Source organism: Oryctolagus cuniculus, chromosome X (assembly GCF_964237555.1).
Source record: "Oryctolagus cuniculus chromosome X, mOryCun1.1, whole genome shotgun sequence".
In the NCBI taxonomy this organism is placed as follows: Eukaryota; Metazoa; Chordata; class Mammalia; order Lagomorpha; family Leporidae; genus Oryctolagus; species Oryctolagus cuniculus.
Genome location: NC_091453.1, coordinates 130297799 through 130321707, shown reverse-complemented (window position 1 = coordinate 130321707; position 23909 = coordinate 130297799). Strand labels below are relative to the sequence as shown.

Below are 23909 nucleotides of genomic sequence, written 5' to 3'. Positions count from 1 at the left end.
CCTCTGCTGCCCCACAAAGCCTGAAGAACCAGCTATGCCTGCTACTTTGATGGCTCACACACATCTGAAGCCACTCTGGGCCATCCCAGGACAGAGGCTTTACACTTATTCCTTTTGCCTTGTGTGCTCCATCCACCAACATCAAGAACCTGAATAACTGACTCTCACAATCTGGCACTCAGCTAAGGTCTTGCCTCATCTGAGGTATGTGCCTTGATTGTCCTTTCTCTAGCAGCTATCTGCCACCAGGGACTGGAATCGTTTTTGTTGTTTTTTGTTGTTGTTACCTATTTACAGTTGATGTCCTCCAGTAGCCTAAGACCTCAAGGAGCAGACACCATGCCTGTGTTACTTACCACATAGCCCTAGCCCTAGCCCTAGCCACATTGCCATAGCCAGGAGAGCAGACACCATGCCTGTGTTACTCACCACTTAGACCTCACCTGGAGCACAGAGCCCTGCACCCAGTAGGTGCTCAGACAAATCCTTGTTGAATGAATGACTGAGGTGGGGGTAGAGTTCAATAATGAAGGCTGTGAGAGAAAGCTCCATTAAAGAGTGGCTTTGGAACTGAATCTGTAAGAATCTCCATAGGTTTAAGAGTGGGACAGGGAATTTTCCCTTGAGGAAGCAGCATGTTCTTATCTAAAAGTCATGAGATTGGGGTGCATTCAGAAGATGGAGCAAGAGGGAAGGCCAGGGTCAAAGGACCTTGAAGGTCGTGCTTAGGACTTGAAATTCATCCTGTATGCTATAGGGAGCCATTGAAGGGAGAGACAAGGGTAGCCTCCTCTAGGACAGGATTATTGTGGATATAAAAGTGAGAGAGGATTAAAGACACCAGGAAAAAGACAGATATGATGTCTTGGGAACATATGAAATGGTAGGGGGATGGGGGGACTAATAGGGCAGATGGAGGTACAATCGGTGCCCAGAGAGTCTGAAAGGAAAGCTGTGTTGTGGTGAATTCTGTGTCCAAAACTGGGCCCTGTGTGTTCTCAGTCCCATGGCCTGTGGACAAAGCTTCTCTGGCAACCTCCCCCACAAAGAGCCTCCCTGCTCACCTGGCCACCAGCAGACACCAGTTGTATAGCACAGGCATGGCAATGACGAACAGCCAGCGGTAGTACCAGTCCCCAGCTGGGTCCAAGACAAATAGTTCAAATTTTTTCCTGAGGAGATAGACAGAGGTCAGATTTGGGGACTAGGTCCCTTAGTGTGACATAACTTCAGGTCCTAGAGGCCAGGGTCTCAGAAAAACACTGCCTGTTGGGATGTGTGGGGCAAGGAATAGATTGACTTAGGGTCCCATTTTTCATAGATTTCACAGATTGGTCCCACCATCTGGTACTGAGCATCTGTATGGAGTGCAGATGGGTGTAGGACACTTCTTTCCCCATTCTGACCCGTATCAGCCCACTGGCTCTCACACCCTCTGGAGTCTCTTTGCTCAGGCTTTCAGGAATGATAATGAGGGCTTGGGCCTCTGCCCACATCGCTCCTGGGAAGAAAGAAGAACACCAGGAAAGTAAGTGCCACATGTTCCCTCCCCCCCACCCCCTTTTTGGTCCCTGGCTTCCAGCCTCCAAATCACTTTCCCAGATGCTGTGTGCTGTCTTGGCCAGAGCCCTTTTCCTCTGCTGGCCAGTGGGGAATGTCAGCTTGGCCAGACAGCTACAGGCACATACTCATTCTTCAAAGAACAAATCCTCCAGCTCTGCCTTCTCTGACCTGTCATTCTTTCGTAGTCAAGCATCCTGGCTTTCCCTTCCAGCCCCCTCCACAACTTCTTCAAAGCTCCACTTCCTCACCCACACTGGAGTTTGGATGTGTATGCTCTCAACAGCACTCCCTGCCTACACCTCCCTCAGCAGTTACTGGCTCATGCATGAGCCCCCTCCCTACCCACAGTCCCTTCATGAGAAACCAAAGGACATCTGGCAAAGGGGCAGGTAAAAGGAGAAAGCCACCAGAGGTTCCTGGCCTTTGGAGGCACTGTGGGCGGTGAGAAGGGAAATGTGCCAGAGTTAAAAGCAAAGCAAATCACCCTGCCTGGCCCTTTCTTTACTATTCATAGGGCTGGATGTAGACACAGGTCTGCCGCCACAGTAGCATTAAAACCCCCTGAGGGGCAAGTTTGTGGTGCAGTGGTTAAGTTGCTGTTTAGGATGCCCTCATCTCACATCGGAGTGCCTGGGTTAGAGTCCTCCCTGTGCTCTCCATCCATTTTACTATTAATGGATACCCTTGGAGACAGCAGATGACAGCTCAGGTGGTTGAATCCCTGCCACCCACCTGGAAAACCAGGATGGAATTCTAGGCTCCTGGTGTCAGCATGGTCCACTACTGGCTGTTTTGAGTGTTTGGAGAGTGAACCAACAAATGGAAAATCTACCTGTCTGTCTGCCCCTCTCTCTCTTTCTATGTTTGTGTGTGTGTGTGTTTGCCATTAAAACAAAATGAAAATAAATAAAATTAAAAGAAGAAATTCAACTGGGTTTTCCCATTGCATGCTGGGTAGCCCTTTGAGCCCCACAGGCTAGACAGTGGTACTTGGTGCCCTTGCCGTCGCCGTCCTTGTCGCCTTTGCCATCTCCCTGCTGTGTCGTCACAGTCTGGAGCTCTGGTCCACGGAATCGCTCAAGGAACGAATCAGGCCTGGCCTCCTCCTCTCGGAAGTTCCTGTTCGCCCACTGTCTGATGACCCCCACCAGGCGAACGATCCTAGACGTCACAGAGATAGAGAAAACATGAGCCAGAGAAGATCTGGAGCTCTGGTCCACGGAATCGCTCAAGGAACGAATCAGGCCTGGCCTCCTCCTCTCGGAAGTTCCTGTTCGCCCACTGTCTGATGACCCCCACCAGGCGAACGATCCTAGACGTCACAGAGATAGAGAAAACATGAGCCAGAGAAGATCTGCACTGTTCAGGGATGCTGTGCCCCAAGAGCTCCCTGTCTGGTGAGGGAGATGGTAATCAGAGAGGGAAACCTGCAAACAGGCATCATGAAATCGTAAGTGCTAAGAGCTGAGGTAGAGGGGCTGGTGCTGTGGCATGGAGGGTGAGGCCACCGCCTGCAGTGCCGGCATCCCATATGGGTGCCGGTTCAAGTCCCAGCTGCTCCACTTCTGATCCAGCTCTCTGCTATGGCCTGGGAAAGCAGTAGAATATGGTCCAAGTCCTTGGGCCCCTGCAACCCACGTGGGAGACCCGGAGGAGGCTTCTGGCTCCTAGCTTCAGATCGGCACAGCTCCAGCTGTTGCAGCCAATTGGGGAGTGAACCAGCATATGGAAGACCTCTCTCTCTCTCTCTCTCTCTCTCTCTCTGCCTCTCCTTCTCTCTCTGTGTAACTCTGACTTTCAAATAAATAGATAAATCTTAAAAAAAAAATCTTGGGTAGAGGCGAGCACTAAGGACCTGGAACTCAGGCAGGGCCCCTCAGCAGCTCAACAAGGAGGGATTGTCCTAGGAAGACTTTCTGTAGGAGGTGCCATCTCAGTTAATTGTGAAGAGAAAATAGGAGCTCTTTGGAGCAATACAGAGGTTGTGTTAAGGCATAACAGAACAGGGTAAAGGTTGTGTCTGGCTTCCTGATTTCTCTATGGAGCCTACCACCCCAGGCTAGAGACCTTGGCCTCACTACCTAGGCCTCTCCTCTAGGAAGGACACCACCTTGTCTCCTCTAATGCTAAGATAGACAAATGTGAAGGAAAGCCTCCCCTGGCTATTCTGAGCTTGCCCTACAAGAGCTGTGGGAGTTGCTTAGGCCTCCAGAGGCAAGAGTTGAATGAGGACAGTACTGACAATGCTCTGTAGAGACCTTATGGAAACACCTACTGTGGACAAGAGGAGGTGGACCATGCTAACTACCCCGGCAGCGTCCATGTGCTGAAGGGGTGAGCATAATGGTAGTGGGGGGGACTCACCTGCGGAAGCCACCCCTTCGCTGCTGTGGGGCATCCATCTCTGCCAGCCTCTGTAGTTCTGAGGAGGTGTCATCATCAGCTGCAGACTGTGGCCTACAGAGAAAGAGTTGACCCAGGGTTCTCTGGTCATGCCCTGTCTTCCTTCTAGGCACATGCTAGATATCCCATGTTCCCTGTTCAGGATGTCTGGAGCCAGACATTGAGGAGCTGGAAGGAAGTAGCACCCTCTGGGCCATTCCTAGAACCACCCAGCCTCAGTGAACTCACCTGCTTCTGGTCCTGCTTTCATCTTTGCCGTTGGCTTTGATGGTAGCGGGTACATGATTGTTGTGATTATTAGCTGGGGAACTCTTCACACCATTGGATTTTTCAGTCATCCTCCATGTATGACCAGTACTTTCACCTGCCAGTCAGAGAGCCAAGAGGAATGTCACAGAGGCCCCTGGCACCCATAGAGGTCAGGGTAAGTATAGAACCAAGGCCTATCTGGCAAATCTCAGCACATCCAGGGTCTGTATGGCATTGCAGGGCAATAAGATTTGGCATTGCCAGGAATCCTAGCACCAAGAAAATGTTAGTACTCCCCCACCCTGATATATAATTTAAAATGAAAAGAGTGCTAAGCTACAAAATGTGATTTTGTTCTTTTACCCACTGAATTTTTTTGACAAATTAATTATCCAAGCTAAAATCAAACAAATCAAATATCTGCTTAACTCATTTTTTTCAGTGTCCTTGCTTTGCTGTCTGACCTCTTTCCTGAGGAGCATGAACTTTGAAGCAGACTTAGGTAAAGAGAAACAAGAGCAAAGGGGTAGGGAGCAGCTTCTTTGGGCCAAAGAGACACATGACCTCTCATGTAATAGGGGTTAGGGGTCATGGCTGGTTTGGAGGTCTCCACAGGATAAATATGTGCTACACATTTGCAAAGCAAGGGCAATGGGTTAAGTGGTTAGCTGGTTGGTTGATTGTTGGTTGGGAGGTTGGTTTGGTTTAGCTTGGATAGTTTGGTTGTGAGGACTCACTCTTCTGGGTTGTGGAGAATCTCAAAAGGCTCAGTATAAGAGTGATCAAATAAGCATTCTGAAGGATATGTCTGGCTGCTCTGTGAAGCCTGGATTTGAGCAACGGTGGGGGTATGTAGCAGGGAAGAGACTAGAGACAAGGGTGCTGATGGAACCTAAGACAAGATGGCAGGAGAAAAGACAGAACTTGGATATGGATTAGGTGCAGGGAGTGAAGAAGAGCATATGGATGGGATTGTACAGGAAAAGGAGACAGAGGGAGGGCCCAAGACAGAGTCCTGGAGAACCACAACATCAAAGGATTGAGCAGAGGAGGAGGTGTCCCACAATATAGATCAAGAAGGAACAACCTGGGAGCCAATTGTCTCGAAAAGAAACAGGGGGTTGTGCCCCAGAGTATCTCTTGCAACAGAGTCAGGGAGGCTTGGACAGGCTATCCTCAGAGAAGCAATTATCTACTGGTGTTGGTCTGCAGACCCCACCCCCAATTTCCCATGGTTCCTGCTGATAGACGTTGTGCCTGCAGTGCCCCTCCTCTACAATTTGTTCCAGCTTCTGAAGCTGTCACCATGGTGATGGCAGACACGTCAAACAGTCTCAGAGATGCTCATCTGGCACTCTCTGTGGGATTATGACACCAGGATGCTAATGAGGACACCTAAGGGAAAAGAACCAGCATCTCTGAGTCCCTGCTTGGACCCTGGAGGCAGTAGACCATGGAGACAGAAAGTTTCAGACAATGAAAACAAAGCCCAGGTTTCTTGTACCAATTAGCTTTAGGACTGACCTGGAAAAGGTGGTACAAAGCTAAAGCTTACAGACCAAGAGGGGCTGTAACACAGGACTAGGCCAGCTCTGGGACACTTCACACATTTATGCCCTCTCGTAGCTTATGGCACCAACTGGAATTCCTCCCCTGCAATCTCTGATCCTTCTCTGCCAGGAGTAGCCACTCCACGCACTGAGCCACACAGTCTCCCTCATCAGACTACCTCTCAAGCTACTTGCTGGGAACAAGGGCAAGCATCCATGCCCTGCCTTGCCTTGTCTTGCCTTGCCTAACCAACAGTTAGGGTACTGGATCTCCTGTGCATGCTGTTTCCAAGAAACTTTACCAAGTCCCAAGGCTTCAGTTACCATTAAGTCCGATATCACATTCCAGCCCAGACATCTTTCCCAAGCTCTCCACTGCTATTTCCAACTGCCTGTTAGACATATCCTTTGAGGCACCTCACACCTTCAAACTCAGTGTAGCTAAAATTAACCTTGACCCCTTTACCTACAAATCAGCCTCTCTTCCAATCTACCCACCTCACAGAGGGACCTTCCCTTCTCCCAATCATTCAATCTAGAAAATCTGGTGTCAACTGTAGCCCCTTGTTTCCCTCATCACATCCAAGTAGCATGTGTTCTGAACAGTGTCAAGGACTTGCCCATCCATTTTTCTCTATCATTAGGGCCCTGAATCCATCTCAAACCTTCACCTAGAGAGACAGCACTCACTGGGGAGTCTGAACTGGAGACGGGCAAATGGACATAGGTGTTAAAGTTATCTAAGGGATGAACCTATTGCCCATTGCTTGAGAAGAGAGAAGAGGGATGACATTAGAGTTCTGGGGATATACCAGATGCTCCTCTTCTGATCCACCTCTTTGGTATGGCCTAGGAAAGCAGCAGAAGATGGCCCAAGTGTTGGACCCCTGTACCCACATGGGAGAGTCAGAGGAAGCTCCCGGCTCCTGGCTTCAGATCAGCCCAGTTCCAGCCACTGCAGCCATTTGGGGAGTGAACCAGTAGAGAGAAGACCTTTCTCTGTCTCTCCCTCTCTCTATCTGCAACTCTGCCTCTCAAATAAATAAATAAAATCTTTTTAAAAAGCATATGGGGGATGATTCTCTTAGAATATGGATATAGACATCAAAACCAGTGAGCGAAGGGGAAATTTAGTCAAGCAGCCAAGATTAGAAGTTTTATTTTATAGTTCATTCAAGGTTGGCTGCTGCTCAGTTCTCTTCTACTCACTCATCTATTCTGTGCACATGCCCCAGGCACCTATTATAGGCCAGGTCTTGTGCTGGGTTACAGAAGTGGGTCTGGCAGTCCCTGACTTCAGTGTTGCTTCCCCTAAGAAACAGACAGCCAAGAACACAATTCTTCCTCAGTGTCACTTCTATGTTTGCATTCCATTCTATTTCACAGCAGCCTCTGGAACAGTTTATCCACTTTTTCCTTCTTGAAAGAATGAATTCTGCTCTCCACACCATCCTCCTAACTCATTAACCCTCCTCTTCCCCAACTGTAAAGATAGAAGTGTCCCAAACTCAATTCTTGGATGGAGCCTATGTTTTCTCTCTTCATCATTTCCTCCCCCAGTGTCATGGCATTAAATACTTCTGGATGCTGATGACTTGCAAATGTATGCTACTAGCCCAGCTGCTCTTCTGAACCCATTTGCAGCCCTGACATAACCACTTGGGTTTTGAGTATACATCTCAAGCTCAAAGTGTCCAAAATAGAGCACTTCATCTTCTCCAAACCATATCCTCCCATACTCATCTGTGTCTTAGCAAAGGCAGCAAAGTTTTCCCAATTACTAGGTCAAAATCATTTTTGTCATCTTTGCCTCCTCCCTTTCTTTCATATTCTACACACCCTACAGATCAAAACATACTCATGTCCACTTATTTCTCAACATCTCCACCAATACCACTTTCTTTTATCATGAAATCATAAATTTTATGGTATCACAATAGATTATAAATTCATAGTGGTGTTTCATTACATCACAATTGATTATTGCATCACAATTTTGGGTTTATGACATTGCAATGTCTTTGTGACATCAAATGAATTTGAGTATGACATCACAATGTTAGGTTTATGTTACCACAATGGTGGATGGTTTATCACATGGAAATCGATTACAACATCTCAAGGGTTTTCATGGCATCACAATGGCAGGAATATGACATCACAATTGTTTATAACATCACAATGATTTCTATTACATTATAATTAATTATGATATCTCCATGGTTTCATGACACCACAATTGATTATAACATACAAAGGTGGCTTATGATATCACAATGGTATGTAAATAGCATCACAATTAATATAATGTCACAGTGGTACATTTACGATGTCCCAATGGCTTTTATGAGTTTTTCAATTGATTACGACATCTCAGGAAATTTTATGACATCACAGTTGATTATATGGGAGCCTGGTACCTGTGCTCAAGGTCAAGCTGTCCAGTCAGGCCATAGCAGCATTGTATATGTCTGCTCCTCCTCCACCCACCAGAGTAGCTGGCTCTCTCTAACATAGACACCTTTATGGTTCCTACTCTAAGGGGGTTGAGAGATGCACAGGGCAATATGTGCACCGTCTTTGCCCTGCTGCACTTGGAGACTCTACTTGGCCCCCACCCACATGCTCCAAGCAACCCAGGCCAGGTTTGAACCCCTGTCAAGAGTGGGGTCAAGGACCCCAGGGTCTTATGTTGCAATGGACACCCATACAACAGGCGCCTCCCTTGCCTGCAGGAGCCCCCTCACCTGCAGAGGTCTACATATTCCCACCAATATCACTTTCATTTTTGCTATCATCTTTTCTCAATACCTGGCCCATGTTAAGTGCCTAATAAATAAGTATTGAATGAAAGTCTATGAATGGTTCCTGAACTTTCTGAAGTCCGCTACTCCCTCTCTCTTTACTTTTCAGAACTCTGCATGGGTCCCTGCTATATTAATTAGTTGATTTTAAAGGAACATAAGACATTTCTGTTGGCCAAAGTGTAGTAACAGGGTCACATGCACCCTCCAGAATGAAATAACCAAACATAAAAAAATGAAATAACAATTTTCAAGATTCTAAACATTAGGCAACAAAGAAGAGTTATCCCTAAGAGACAGGAAATAAATGCACTGACCCTGAGATTGCCTCCAGATTACTACTGTGTGAGAGTTTGCAGGCCATTTCAAAGAAGGGAAGTGTAGCTGGAGCCTAGTGGATTCCCTGGGTTGAGGAGACATACAGAGAATCCAAGGAGACCAAAGCAGCTGGAGTTTACAGGAGAGCATACTACACAGCTAACATCTTCAGAGAGAGAGAGAAAGAGCACCCTGGAGATCTGCAAAGGGTCCATCTAAAGCACTCAAACCAATGAAGAAGCAATTCATGGCTAAAGAAAGAACCAACCCCTAAAATTAGACATGACAGTCCTCAGTTCTCACAGAGAGACTGGAATAGTGCCTGATACCACCAGCCAGACAAGAAAACCTAGTGATTCATGAGGCATTGAGAAGAATACCCACAAGGGTCTTGCCTCCATATATAGGAGTAATTTGTCCTTAAACTAAACACTATTCTACTCCCACTGAAAAATATTAAAAACACCCAACAGGGTAAAATTTACAATGTGTGGCATGCACTCAAAAGTTATCAGGAACGCAAATAACTTCTCCATGATGAAATAATTTCTCCAAAATTAACCCTAGAATTGACATCAGTATAAAATTAGCAGACAAGGATATGGTAACAATACCATATGCCGGGCCAGTGCAGTGGTACAGTAGGTTAATCCTCCACCAGTGGTGCTGGCATCCCATATGGGCACCAATTCTAGTCCTGGCTGCTCCACTTCTGATCCAGCTCTCTGCTATGGCCTGGGCAAGCAATGGAAGATAGCCCAAGTGCTTAGGCCCCTGTACCCATGTGGGAGACCTGGAAGAAGTTCCTGGTTCCTGGCTTTGGATCAGTGCAGTTCTGGCCATTGTGGCTGTTTAGGGAGTGAACCAGCAGGTGGAAGATCTCTCTCTCTCTCTCTCTCTCTCTCTCTCTCTCTCTCTCCCCCTCTCTCTGCCTATAACTCTACCTCCCAAATAAATAACTAAAATCTTTTTTGAAAAAGAAAGTAAAAAAAGAATACCATATGCCATATGTTCACAAAGTATTGGTAAGGAATATACAAAAAGATACATGTCAAACTTCTAAAGATGAAAACTAAAACTTGTGAGATGAAAAACGTACTATTGGGGATTAACAGAAGAGCAAACATTGCAGAAGAGATTAGTGAACTTACTAACAAAACAATAAGCTATCCAAAGTGAAGCATAAAGAGAAAAGAGAATAAAAAAAAGACAACAACAAAGAATCAATGAGCTGTTGGACAACTTCAATGGCCTACTACAGTGTAACTGAACTTCCCAAAGGAGGAGGTTCCAAAAAGATATCTGAAGAAATAATGGCCAAAATTTATTTTAAACTTGAAGAAAGCTGTAAAATCACAGGCAGACACTGGATAACATTCATATGTAAGAAGCATGAACAAAACTGCACACATTACAATCAAATTGCCCAAATTCATTGAAAACAGGAAAAAGCTTAAAAGTAGCCAGGGAAACAACACAAGGGGTTCACTGAATCACAAAGGTGAGGATGACATCAAATGTTTGGGAACAAAGGTAAATTTTATCAGCAAGACCCCTCTGCTAAGCTTCAGATGTCACTTCCAACTTCCAACTGGACATTCCTCTCTGGCTGCTCTTGGAAAGCTGCACATCATTTCATCGTCACCATCCACTCTTGGACAGACAGATATTTCTAACTGAGACTTCAGGGCCTCTTCTTCTGGCCTTGAGGCTAGTTTAATAGTCACACATTTCCATGGAGAGCACGCCCAGGTTCATTTTCCCTGTCCTCAGCGTCCTGCAAAGTTTCCCAGGTCCTGGGGTGAAACCTCTATCCAGACCATGCCACTCTTTTTGCCGGCATCAAAGTCCCACCATGCGCAGGCACCAGGGTATGTGCTGCCTGAGGGCAGGTGTCAGTGTCTACATTGTTCTGCATTGCACTGCACTGCACCCTTACCCAGCGCTGCACTGGCTCCTGGAAAGCACTGCATCCGCAATGGTGGAAGGGAGGGAGGGAGGGAGACATAAAGGCTAGAACTTGTTCTGAGTTCTGATGAATCTTGGGAGACAGAACTCATAAGAGCTGACTGCTGAGCCTAAAGCAGCAGGTAGAAGAGAGGGGCTCCAGTGGATCATCTTGGGGGGGTGGGCTCAGTGTGCCTTCAAAGTGACATCCCTGCTGCATTTTCAATTCCACTCACCCTAAATTCAGGTTTCAGTTCATACCCAGTCAACTCAGAGATTTTTCCACATGGTTGGGAACAGATCTCTTCCATGACTGATAGCCCAGATAGACTCCAAGTTTTAGCCAGAAATCAGTCCCCCAGATACCCAGTTCTAGCCATTGCACTGGGGAAAGGCCTGAGCAGCCAGCGGAGTATGACACGAAAGGAGGGATCACATTCACACCACGGGTGAATATGGTAATAAGGGCAGGCAGGGAGGGAAGTGGGGAGGCAGGCAGCTATTACCTAGAGACTTGGGGAAGTAGGTCTCACTCAGGGAACGGCGAGCACATGACATAAGTTAACTCATTAATCTCACGACAACCTGACAAGGCTGATGCTGTTATCATCTCCATTGCACAAATTCACATCTAAACACTCTGGCTCCCAAAGCACAGGTGAATGGGGGCATGAGCATCAAAGGAACAGTTAGGGTAAGAACTGCACCAAGAACAGTGAGCTCTGGGGCTTATGAAGCTGCCTTGACCTGGCATACGCCAGCTCTTGGAGGGAGAGTCGTACGGAGCTCAGCTGGGGGAGCTGAGGTGGGGGAGAACGTGCCTGGCATGCTGAACCACCATTGGCTGTCACTAGCCACCCCAACGCCAAGCTCCAGACTGGTGCCCCAAAAACTCTTTGTAGAATGAATGAAACATCCAACAGGATACACAGAGGGCAGGAGTTTGCCCAATAGGCCTGGCAAGCTTCTGTGGTTGGTCTTGGACAATGGGCAGGAGCTCCCAGTGTGGACACCATGATATCAAAAACTTGGCATGTTTGCTGAAGTCTTTGTCTCTTTACAAAGGTGGGGGTGGGGCAGTATACCTGGTATCGGTCATGCATAGTCCTTACCCCGGGCGAGGACTCCCTCAGGAGGCATCCCACGACAGGCTGGATTCTAGTGAGTGTAACTAAACCTCCTGCCCTCACTGAGAAGCCCCTCGTGAGCTCCAGGTCCCTAGGTGCCTACAGGATCTCACTATCACTGGGGGAAGCCAGGGAGCCCCTGAACTCCACATGGTCCAAACTGACATGACCTGCTGCCCCTCAGCCCCAACTCCGATCTCCCCAATGGCTTACCCTGAGAAAGGCTCATCGTTCCCCACATGTGCTTAATTCAGAAACCCAGGAGTCAACCTTGATATCTCCCACTCCATCCCCATCCATCCTGACAGCTGCCTCCCTAGGTCCTGCCTAAATGCTATCACAGACTTCGGCCTCACTATTTCTCTGCCTTGGAATCCCAGCCCTGCCTTTTCCCTAACTTCCACACCACATGTGCTAGTTCCTTGGTTCAATGCCTGGGCCTGTATGTCACACCCACTTCCAAAACCCATGAACAAAAATTTAAAGTTTATAAGGCAGGGACTTGCCTATTTTGCTTAGTCACTACTTCTTAGAGCCTAGCCCAAGAGCGAGCACATAATAGGTGCTTGATACATATTTGGAAAATGAATGAATAGATAAATGGATGAATGGATGAATGTATTCTCTGAACTTATCCTGCACTTTCCCAAATCGACACCTTGTTTCCTGTTCACTATTTCCTAGTTTATTTCTGTTGCAGATGTATCATCTCCTGACAATGAACTATGAATAGAGGGTCACATCTATGTGAGCAGGAACCATGTTGCCTCGTTCCTTGCTGGGTTCTGAATATTTAAAATAGCATTAGGTATTTGCATACTGAATGGAGGGATAATTTATACAATAAATTCCAAACTGCCCGTGGGCATTCAAACCCCTTCAAGATCTTCCGAGACCTAACTTTCAGCTTCATCTCCTGTGAGAGTTTTTCATTGCTGAAGCGTAGTGGCAGTGTGGCCAGGGCTGGTTCTGGCCATCCTGAGCCTATTGTGATACCTGAGGACCATCCAGATACACACCTTGCCTGCCACAGATGAGGCTGTGTTCAAAGCACTTGTATGTTCCCAGTTCAAACTTTCAGTATCCCTCTCTCTGGAGAGGATGCTCACTGGCAAGTGGTATTAAGGGACAGAGGTGCTCAGATGTGCAGAAGAAAGCGTGCAGGGTCCTAGCCATTGGCAGGAGGTCTAGTGATGAGGCTGCCCCAATGCTAGCTGCCCCTTCTGGCTGCAGGGTGACATGGGCAGAGCTCGCACCTGCTGGTCCAGTCTCAAGCTCAGCTGGAAGGCCAGAACAGGGTGCCAGGCTTGATGGAGCTCTAGATTAAATTCTGCCCTGCTCCAGGCCTACCACCTGGCTGCAGAATCTGCCCTCAACCAGACATTCAAAGAGCTCCCTTGCAGATGCAGTTGCCCAAATAGCAAAGGGGCTGCCTCCAAAGCCTGAGGGGCCTGGAATGGGTGACTTTCTCCAAGGATCACCTCAGGAAGCCAGGGTGAACTTCAAAGATCCTAAATTATGGGCTGCAGTTCCAGCAGGGTTTCTGGGAGAGGCCCAACAAAACCTCTCACCTCGATCTCCACTGCTTCTTATATGCACAGCACCAAGGAGCTCCAACCGGCTCGCTCCCCATGCTCTGAGATTGGGAGGCCCAGAAATGCTCTGGGCCAGGCAGGCAGCAGAGGCAGGTGCCATGGCAAGGCCACCCCTCCCTGTTACTCTCACCAAACCTTGCATGGCCAAGCGACTCCTCGACCCCCCTGCACCAAGCCATCTCCAGCCACCCTCCCAGCTGCCCTCTCAGGAGAGGACCAAGCTCCACTGCCTTGGTGCAAGCTAGTGTGTGGCACTAGGTGCCTCCACTCTTAGAACCCTCATGGTTTCATTTGGCTGCTTTGACAAGGGACAACATATCCTCATACAGCCACTGTGCTCAGCCCCCTTGTCAAGCCACACATATGAAGGCCCAAGTCAAGCCCTGTTCTAGAACCCATACACTTTTACTGGCCGCAGCCCCAACCTCTGTGGAAGCCACCAGCCCAGCCTATAACCACAGGAAGATGTCAGCCCAATGCCAGCCCATTTTCTTACCAATTAGATGGTTTCAGAAGAAGGGGCTCCTGTGGCCACAGTCAGCATGCGTTGGTCTGTCTGTGCAGCCTCCAGTCAGAGACAAGCCTTTGAGAGCGCATCAGCACCTGAAGCCATCAGAGACCTCCTGCTGCTCTCGTTGCTGGGCCAGTGGGATCCCTGAGCCCCCAACCATATATCTGGCAGCTTCTCAATCAGAGAGGTGCCCCACCCTGGCCAATGTCAGCAGGACAAGTTAGCAGAGATCCGGAGGAGCTCATGCTCATAGAAAGGGAAGCTTGAGAGTGTGGCCCAGGATGCCAGCTGCCCACTGGAGAAGCTGAAGTGATGGCTGGATCCTGAGCTGCCTCACTATGGAAGCTGCTTGTCTGCCCAGATCCAGGAGCCAGCCCCTCCCAAGCTCCCCAAGGAATCTTCCTCTACATGGCGTGTGCTCAGGGCTTTGTGTCTGGGGATTCAATGCCTCCAGCTCACAGCCAGCTTGCACCTGCCTTGAGACCTTGGCACAGTCCAGGCAACTCACCTGAGATAACTGGGAGAGAGGAGAGGTACCTGGGGTGTGGCTGACCTGAGGACAGGAGTCCGTCGTTCACCTGTAAGGTCCCCTGGGCTTGGTCTCCTCAAAAAGTTGGGCTTCAGAAATGGAAAGGGGGCAAGAGCCCTGGGGTGGTTAGCCGTTTGTTCCTTCTCATGAGACTGGGACTTGAGCCCCCTCTCTGTACCTTCATGTTCCCCTCATCACATGCCCACCTTTCGCTGCCTGCCTTCCTCCCAGCTGCTAGGAAGGCAATCTGAGACAGAAGAGCTGGAACGCTGCATTTCGGCTCTTGCCCAGGACTGACAGGGAACTGGGGACCTGCCCAACAGGGCAGGGCATGACCAGAGGCTTACAGCTTTCCCCACATACGCTGATGGCTTGTAAAAGCAGCCCCTGCTCAGGGTCTGTGTGGGAGCCTTCAGTGACATCATACACACAAAGCCCAGGGAGCACAGAAGTGCATGTAATGTGAGTGTAACCGCATAGAGTATTTGCAAGGATACACACAACGTCAACCCTGAGCATTACCACTGTGGAGGGACTTGTCACTGGGGGCAAGGAGCTGAATCAGCTATGCCTGGAATGGTTGGTCACCCTTGGTGAGAATATTCCCATGTACAATGTGTGTAATGAAATATTTCTGTTTTTTAAATATATTATTTATTTATTTGATAGGTAGAGTGACACACACAGAGAGAGGAAGAGACAGAGAGAAAGGTTTTCCATCTACTGGTTCACTCCCCAAATGGCCACAATGGCTGGAACTGAGCTGATTTGAAGCCAGGAGCCAGGAGCTTCTTCTGGGTCTCTCATGCAGGTGCAGGGTCCCAAGGACTTGGACCATGTTCTACTGCTTTCCTAGGCCATAGCAGAGAGCTGAATTGGAAAAGGAGCAGCTGGGAAACAAAACGAAACAAAACGGCACCTATAAGGGTTGCCAGTGTTGCAGGTGGATGCTTAACATACTATGCCACAACTCCAGCCCCTAATGAAATATTTCTAAAGGCAATGCATAGAGCACATCGAGGGTGCGCCTGTAGAAAATGATGGGCCGAATTGCCTTACTTTGAGGGGGAACGTGTTTTTACAGAAGGCACTCCCTAAAGGCCAGTTGGCTATCACCAAGGCTGGAACTGCTCTCTGGGAACTCTAATCTAGAGGCCATCACACCAGCCCTTTACTTGTGCCAGGTGCCAGAGGTGCAGAAAGAGAGGAAAGCCCCTGCCCTCCAGTAGCTCTGAGCCAGTGGTAGGACTCACAGCGGACCCCTCCAGTACCAGATGAGTGAGCAATAAACAGCAGGCTGCAGGATGACTTTCTCCCCTCCCCCACTCACCTGTAGTGCACTGCTTTCCATGGGGAAGTTCATGGCTTCTTGGGAGAAAGGTTAGGCTCATGATGGAGAGGTTGAGCAAGGCGAGGGTGAGGGGCAGGGGCAAATCGTGGATCAGAGCCTAAAGGCCTGAATGTCAACCTACCTCCTGGCATGCTACCCCACAATACAATTCCCACACTTGCTAAAGAACCCTGCAGAGGGCCTGGTCCTGTCTTCTAGAAGGTTATGGAGCCCAAGTTGAGGCAACTCTGGCTCCAGGGCCCCTCAGGAGGGTTCTGAGGCCTTCCTGAGCAAGCAGGTGTGGAGGTACAGCAGGATGGCAGGACTAGCAACTGGCTCCCAGCAGGGCTGGCAGAGGGCACCCCAGACCCAGGTAAAAGCTCCATCTGAGCTCACCTCGCTCAGCGGTGTTCCTCCAGGGGAGTCACCATGCTGTTTGTTTGCAGCTTAGCTAAATTGCTCCCAAAGGGGAGCCTTTGTTTCACAACAGATTTTCAAGCAGACTTTTCCTGCAAACATGTCTGAGGCTGCACAGCACACACACACACCCAGGCCCCAGAGGGCAGACCTAGCCCCGCACACCAGGCTACACCTTGCTGTTTCTCTTAGCTTCCCTGCTTAAGGGCTTGGTTGGGGTACAAGAAAGAGGCGGCCATGAAAAGACCGTGCAAGTGCAGGCCTCTTGGTAGCCTTAGTGTCTGGCCCCTCTGCGTGCTTGCCTTTCGTGGCACCAAAAGCAGTGGCAGTGTTGAGCTGCTGGACTGCCCTCCCTGGCATGGGCAGGATGCTCCACCTCCTCGCTTCCCTCAATACTCCCGTGTTTTGGGCCATGTTGGTCCTGAGGCTGCAGGGTGTGGACAGGTGGCCTGTAAGGAAGTATCCCCCAGGGCTGACAGGAGGCCCCCCGTCCTCGTCTAAGAAGTATGGCAAGAGTGGAGGAGCCCCTCATTGTGTTGGGGCCCACTGGGGACCAGAGAGTGGCTAGCAGAGCAGGCTCCAGGACTCAGGAATCTTCTGTGTCTCCATCTTCTGCGTTTTTCTTTCTCCATCTCACTCTCTCATCTTCTCTCGTGCACACACAGAGGGTTATGTTCATTTCATACCCGGAGTTGAAAATGGGCCCTGACACTGCATTGGGCTGCTGGTAGCTGGCAGGAGAGGGGGCAAGGGTGGCCCAGACAGCAAAAGGCAGAAGGTAAAGAGGGAGGGCCCAGGCAGTACTGAAGCCTCACTGGCGCATCCACAGCCACAGGTTGGCAATGCAGGTAGACCCCAGCATGCTAAAGAGCAGAGCCACCCTGTGGCATAAGGTGGTGCCCTGGTCCTCCAGGGCATGCGGACACTTGGTGATTACTCACAGCTGCACAGGGACCAAGAGCCGAGCTGATGAGCCGGGCTGTTCTGGAAACCCCTGACATCTCAATAGGGCAGAGGAGGCAGCGAGTTCCTCTTGGTGAGAAGCAGGGGGTCCAGGCTTGGCCTCGTGGACCCAGGGTCAGCTGTCTGTGTGGATAGGCCTAGCAACCTCAGCCCCTCCCTCTGAGTTCTTCCGACAGTAGCGAGAAGGAACTCACCTGGAAGCTGCAGGGACAATGGACAAAGGAGTGGGAGTATCTCAACTACGGGACCGGAGGAGCTGGCCTTGTGGAGTTGCTCATTAAGCTGCTGCCCTTGTTGCTGGTATCCTCATATCGAACTGCCAGTTCAGGTTCAAGCCTTGGCTGCTCTGCTTTCAACCCAGCTCTGGCCATTGTGGCCACTTGGGGAGTAAACCACCAAGTGGGAGATCTTTCTCTCTGTCTCTCCCTTTCTCTATCACTCTGCCTTTCAAACATATCTATATATCTATATATATAGAGAGAGAGAGCGAGAGATAGAGAGAGATTTAAAACAATAGAAGTGTAAAATGGGGATGTGAACCGAAGGTCTGTACATAAAATAATCATGCAGTCATCTCTTGCCACCTGGCTTGCAGCCTTGCACTTACTCAAGCCCAAATTTAAACCCAATGAACTGGCGCTGTGGCATAGCAGGTAGCAGCAGTACCAGCATCCCGTATGGGTACCAGCTGCAGTCCCGGCTGCTCCACTTCAATCTAGCTCTCAGCTATGGCCTGGGAAAGCAGTAGAAGATGACCCAACTCCTTGGACCCATGCACCTGCGTGGGAGATCAGGAAGAAGCTCCTGGCTCCTGGCTTTGGATCCACTCAGCTCCAGCTGATGTGGCCATCTGGGAGTGAATCAGCAGATGGAAGACCTCTTTCACTCGTGTGCTCTCTCTGCCTCTGCCTCTCTCTAACTCTGCCTTTCAAATAAATTAATTAAATTAAAAAAACTCAATGGATAAGAAAACTCTGGGTAGGGGATAGTGCTGCAAAAGGAAGTCCTCTTCATTGTGGCACTTAAGGATGCCCTGAGGGCCAGCCTGTTCCTTACCCACTCCCCCTGTTGCAGTAGAACCCGTCACCTGGCAGGAGGCACCCCGATATGCAGAGGAAGATCCACAATCCTTCTTGTTCTTAAGCGACAACATAAAGCTGAAGGTGAAGCCAAGTCAGTGCAAAGGAGTCCACTAGGATCTTGGCCACCATGCCATATTTGCTGGAATAATGCAAGATGTATCTCTAGAGGAGAACACAAATATTGGAGTAACATTTTGTGAACAATAGTTCACAGTCATAATCTCTGATCTTCTTAGGATGCTTCAAAAACAATCTGGAAAGCACAATGGGTATTCCCCCAGGACTATAAAGGGGAATTGGATTAAAAGTTTCTCCTACAACTATCTCCAGACTTCTCCTCCTTGATTTTCCTATTGGTTGGAGCCAGAAGGACAAAATATTTTCTGAGACTCTGAAGGCAAAATAAGAATGATAAGCTAGTGACTGAGTACTTTTGCTTGTTTGAGATAGCAGTTTGGGGGCCTGTGCTGTGCTGTAGCAGGTAAAGCCACCGCCCGCAGTGCCGGAATCCCATATGGGTGCTGGTTCTAGTCCCAGCTGCTCCACTTCCAATCCAGCTCTCTGCTATGGCCTGGGAAAGCAGTGGAAGATGGCCCAAGTCCTTGGGCCCCTGCACCCACATGGGAGACCCAGAAGAAGCTCCTGGCTCCTGGCTTCAGATCGGCACAGCTCCGGCCATTGTGGCCAATTGAGGAGTGAACTAGCGAATGGAAGACCTCTCTCTCTCTCTCTCTCTCTCGCTCTCGCTCTCGCTCTCTCTCTCTGGCTCTCCTTCTCTCTGTGTAACTCTGACTTTCAAATAAGTAAATAAATAAATCTTAAAAAAAGAGATAACAGTTTGTTGTCAATAGATCAATACAATAAGAATTAACTTCACAATACCACCTATAGGTTGTTAATACATTTATTGTGATCACTCACAATAAGGCAGGTATGACTATGCAAAAACAGCTATTTGTCTTGTTGCTTTTTTCTTTTTAATTTTAGAAACTCTATGTGGAATTACATGCATTATAAAATATAAGCCTTTTATATACATGTGATTGAGGTTGGGAAAAATCTGTGAACTGCAGTGAGTCCTAACTTCCTTCTGTTAATCATTTTTCAAAAACTTCATTTATTGATTTCAGAGGTAGAGTTGCACACAGAGAGAGGGAGAAACAGAGAGAGGTCTTCCATCCACTGGTTCACTCCCCAAATGGCTGCAACAGCCGCAGCTGGGCCGATCCCAAGCCAGGAGCCAGGAGTTTCTTCCAGGTCTCCCACATAGATGCAGGGGTCCAAGCACCTGAGCCATGCCCCACTGCTTTCCCAGGCCATAAGCAGAGAGCTGGATCAGAAGAGTAGCAGCCAGGACACGAATCAGCGCCCATATGGGATGCTGGCACTGTAGGTGGAGGCTTAGCTTACTACACGACAGCATCGTCCCAATTTTTAAAAAAAATTATTATTTTCATATTTTTAAGTCACACATTACCTTTTTCCAGAAGCAGCAGAAAGGATATTATTATTATTATTATTGTTATTACTATTACCTTTGTATGGTATGTTTCTCCCAGAGGCAATAAGTTTCATGAATTGTTTTATTCAAAAGTGAATGAATGGATGAATATAATTAATTAATTCAATTTTTAAATTTAATTTCTGAATTCAATATAATGTCTATATTTTAAAACTGTAATTCCTCTAGTCTTCACAGCTAACTTTAATTAACCCAGAGCCATGAGTGGCTTATTGGAGTCTGACCCCCTGGAGCAACTTGATTTGGCTTCAGTCTTTGGACACAGAATACCAAATCAATATTCCTGACTTAATTTTATTCCCAAGAGGTCTGTGAACTAGAAAGTCTTTTTCCTATTATTTGTAAAGGGTGGAATCATTTCAGCATTTATTGTAATCCACTCCAAAGAATAGTCAAATCTCCCTTTCTTTGTAGTCTAGTTGCACTTTAGAGCAGTATAACCACAATTTTTGCCCTCATCTACTTGAATGTAGCTTTGACTACAGAGTAGTGGAATTCACATGACTTCCTACAACAGTAAGCTTCCCTCCTCTCCTAAATAACGGCCTTTTCCCAGTGTCTTCTGCAACAGCATGACCACCATTTTTCTAGAACACTTTTTACCTGCAGAGAATGTAACTTAAAGTCTGTTGATTTGAGATGATTCCCTAGAGCAGTCAATTCTCACGTCCTCTCCAACATTTGTTGTCTTTTCTCAGTATCCTTTGCAACAATGCAACAACTAATTTCTTAAAACTTTTTACCATCCATGTTGAAAGTAGCTTAAAGGATTGACTATAGAATATGAGACTCCTATGATGCCCTGTGATAGTCAAGTTCTGTCTTGCCTTTTCCTAACAACTTCTGCAAATGTATAGCCACCATTTTTCTAAAACTTTCCCTGTCCCATAGTAAATATAACTAGAGGATTGGCTACAGAACTTTGGGACTCATGCAATGCCCTAGATGATCACGTCTCTCTCCTCCAAAATGGCTGCCTTTTCCCACTATCCTTTGCAGTAGTACAGCTACTATGTTTTCCAGAACATTCCCTAACGCACACTGAATGTAGCTTAAAGGATTGGCAACAAAATCGTCAGACTCACTTGAGTGGATTTCCTAACAGCCAGGAAGCATAGTAGGTTTATTTTCCTTACCTTAGTCCCAGCCTGATATAGAGATAGATAATAGATAGATGATAAGTTGGTAGATAGATAAATAGATAATTTTAAATAAAGGAAAGTGTAATTTCACAAACTAGAGTTTTAAAGTACTTTATACAGTTTTTCTTCTGTATCCACAGAGGGTTGATTCCAGGAGTTCCACAAATACCAAAATGCACAGATGCCCAAAGTGCTTACATAACTGCATAAAACCTTTACACATACTCCCTTATACTTTAAATCATCTCTGGATTACTTATGATAACTGATACAATGTAATATTATGCAATAATTATTAGACTGCATTGTTTGGGGGAATAATGGCAAGAAAAACCCCATATATGTTCACTATAGATGCAATTTCCTTCTGAGTATTTTTAATCCACAGGTGGTTGAATCTGCGGATATGGAATCTGCAGGAAAGGAGGACTACTGACTACTGAGCCATACGTGCTTCAGGCGTCTGGACTCCCAGGGTTGACCCCTGAGAATACTAAAGGGTAGTCCTGACCTTCCACAGAACCTCCCTGCCCTGATTTGCTTGTTCAGCAATCAGAAGCTTCCTCCTCCTCGTCAATCAGCTTCTGATCTTGTGCCACCTACTGTGGTCAGACTAAAGCCCCTACAACTGATCTAGCCAACTGTGTCAAGGACCTTCTGATCTTGTGCCACCTACTATGGTCAGACTGAAGCCCCTACAACTGATCTGGCCAACTGTGTCAAGGACCTCCATGGGAGTCATATTCCAAACTGGCTGGGCTACAGCAGAGCCAGCAGCCTTTGGTTCCAAATTCTATAGACTCTGGGAGAACCCCAGAGACTGGGATCCATGTGCCATCATTTCTAGAGAGAAAAATAGAAGCCCCAGGAGCACCTATAGAAGTTGGCCCAGGGATTGCAGGACACAACACATGCCAGAAAGAAGGCAGAGTCCCCAAACTTCTTGGCAATCACTCATCTTCTGTTCATCACTGTTCACCAGGTGGTCCCAGGCCTCCCTTCGTTTATCTGTTCAAATGTTAAATGGGGGGAGGGGGAGGCACAGCAGGTTAAAGCCTCGGTCTGCAGCCCCAGCATTCCATATGGGTGTTGGTTCAAGTTTCAGCTGTGCCACTTCTGATCCAGCTCTCTGCTAATGCTCCTGGAAAAGCAGCAGAGAATGGCCCAAGTGCTTGAGCCCCTGCACCCATGTGGGAGATCTGGAAGAAGCTCCTGGCTCCTGGCTTCAGCCTGGCCCAGCACTGGTCATTGCAGCAATTTGGGGAATGAGTCAGCAGATGGAAGATCTCTCTCTCTCTCTCTCTACACCTCTCTCTCTACTTCTCTCTGTAACTCTGCCTTTCAAATAAATAAAATAATTTAAAAAAAAACTGGTTCAACTGTTTACTGACAGTCAGGCTCTGGGTTAGGTTAGTGGAAAGATAGCAAGACCAAGAGACAAGATCCCAATCATCAAGAAACTCACCATTTGTTTGTGAATAAAAAGGAGTGGAAACTGCAAAACAAGAAATAATCCATCACTGCAAATTCAGACAGAGAGAAATGTGTTCTATAAGAGGTTTAAAAACAGAATAGCAGGGCTGGGCACTGTGGTGTAGCAGGTAAAGCAGCCACCTGCAACACTGTCATCTCATATGGCTGCCAGTTCAAGTCCCAGATGCTCCCTTTCTGATCCAGCTCCCTGCTAATGGCTAAAGGCCTGGGAAAAGCTCAAGTGTTTGGGCCAATGCCACCCACATAGGAGACCCAGAAGTAGCTCCTGGCTTCTGGCTTTAGCTTGGCTCAGCCCTGGCCATTGTGGGCATCTGGGAAAGTGAACCAGCAGATGGAAGACCTCTCTCTCTCTCTCTCTCTCTCTCTCTCTCTCTCTCTCTCTCCGTGTGTGTGTGTCCCTCTCTGTGTAACTCTTTCAAATAAATAAATCTTTATTTAAAAAAAAAAGGTAACAGGATAGTGACAGGGGGCTGCTTCTTGAAAAATAGGAGACAATATTGAGGCAAAGATCTGAAAGTCTCAAAAGGTCCAGCCATGGGAAATCAAGAAAAAGAGCACTGCAGACAGAGAGGAAAGGCTATGGAAGAAGCAGGCTTGGGTGTTATAAGAACCATCATAGGCCAGCTCTGTGGCTCACTAGGCTAATCCTCCGCCTGCGGCACCGGCACACTGGGTTCTAGTCCCAGCTGGGGCACTGGATTCTGTCCCAGTTGCTCCTTTTCTAGTCCAGCTCTCTGCTGTGGCCTGGGAAGGCAGTGGAGGATGGCCCAGGTGCTTGGGCCCTGCACCCCCATGGGAGACCAGGAGGAAGCACCTGGCTCCTGGCTTTGGATCAGCGCAGCATGCCAGCCATAGCATGCCAGCTGTAGCGGCCATTTGGGGGGTGAACCAATGGAAAAAGGAATACCTTTCTCTCTGTCTCTCTCTCTCACTGTATAACTCTGCCTGTCCAAAAAAAAAGAACCATCATAAATGTCATGTGGCATGAGTCACCCTAGAGTGCTATAGATATGGAATTTTCTGGATATGACATAGCATGAACTATGTTTAGAAGGTGATCCTGGGCCGGCACTGCGGCTCACTAGGCTAATCCTCCGCCTGTGGTGCCGGTACCCAGGGTTCTAGTCCCGATCAGGCCTCTGGATTCTGTCCCGGTTGCTCTTCTTCTAGTCCAACTCTCTGCTGTGGCCTGGGAAGGCAGTGGAGGATGGCCCAAGTGCTTGGGCCCTGCACCCACATGAGAGACCAGGAGGAAGCACCTGGCTCCTGGCTTTGGATCAGCGCAGTGCGTCAGCCATAGCACACCGGCCGTAGCGGCCATTAGGGGGGTGAACCAACGGAAAAGGAAGACCTTTCTCTCTGT

General features: G+C 48.1%; 1 protein-coding gene across 5 annotated transcripts in view; it reads right to left on the bottom strand.

Annotated features, from left to right (window-relative positions):
• The window catches only part of CNGA2 (cyclic nucleotide gated channel subunit alpha 2), a 46749-nt gene that overhangs the window by 3283 nt on the left and 19557 nt on the right, over positions 1 to 23909 (bottom strand). For 2 of the 5 annotated variants that reach the window (XM_070066316.1, XM_070066315.1), the window contains exons 2-5: positions 4195 to 4330; positions 3928 to 4020; positions 2554 to 2875; positions 1065 to 1172 (exon numbers count right to left, since the gene is read on the bottom strand). In XM_070066316.1, coding sequence (XP_069922417.1) covers positions 1065 to 1172; positions 2554 to 2875; positions 3928 to 4020; positions 4195 to 4249 — 578 coding nt within the window. In that variant the 5' untranslated portion in view covers positions 4250 to 4330. Of the gene's footprint in view, positions 1 to 1064; positions 1173 to 2553; positions 2876 to 3927; positions 4021 to 4194; positions 4331 to 22517; positions 22548 to 23909 lie in introns of those variants that run through there. The other 3 variants (XM_051833841.2, XM_070066317.1, NM_001082394.1) reach the window with 3 other exon arrangements.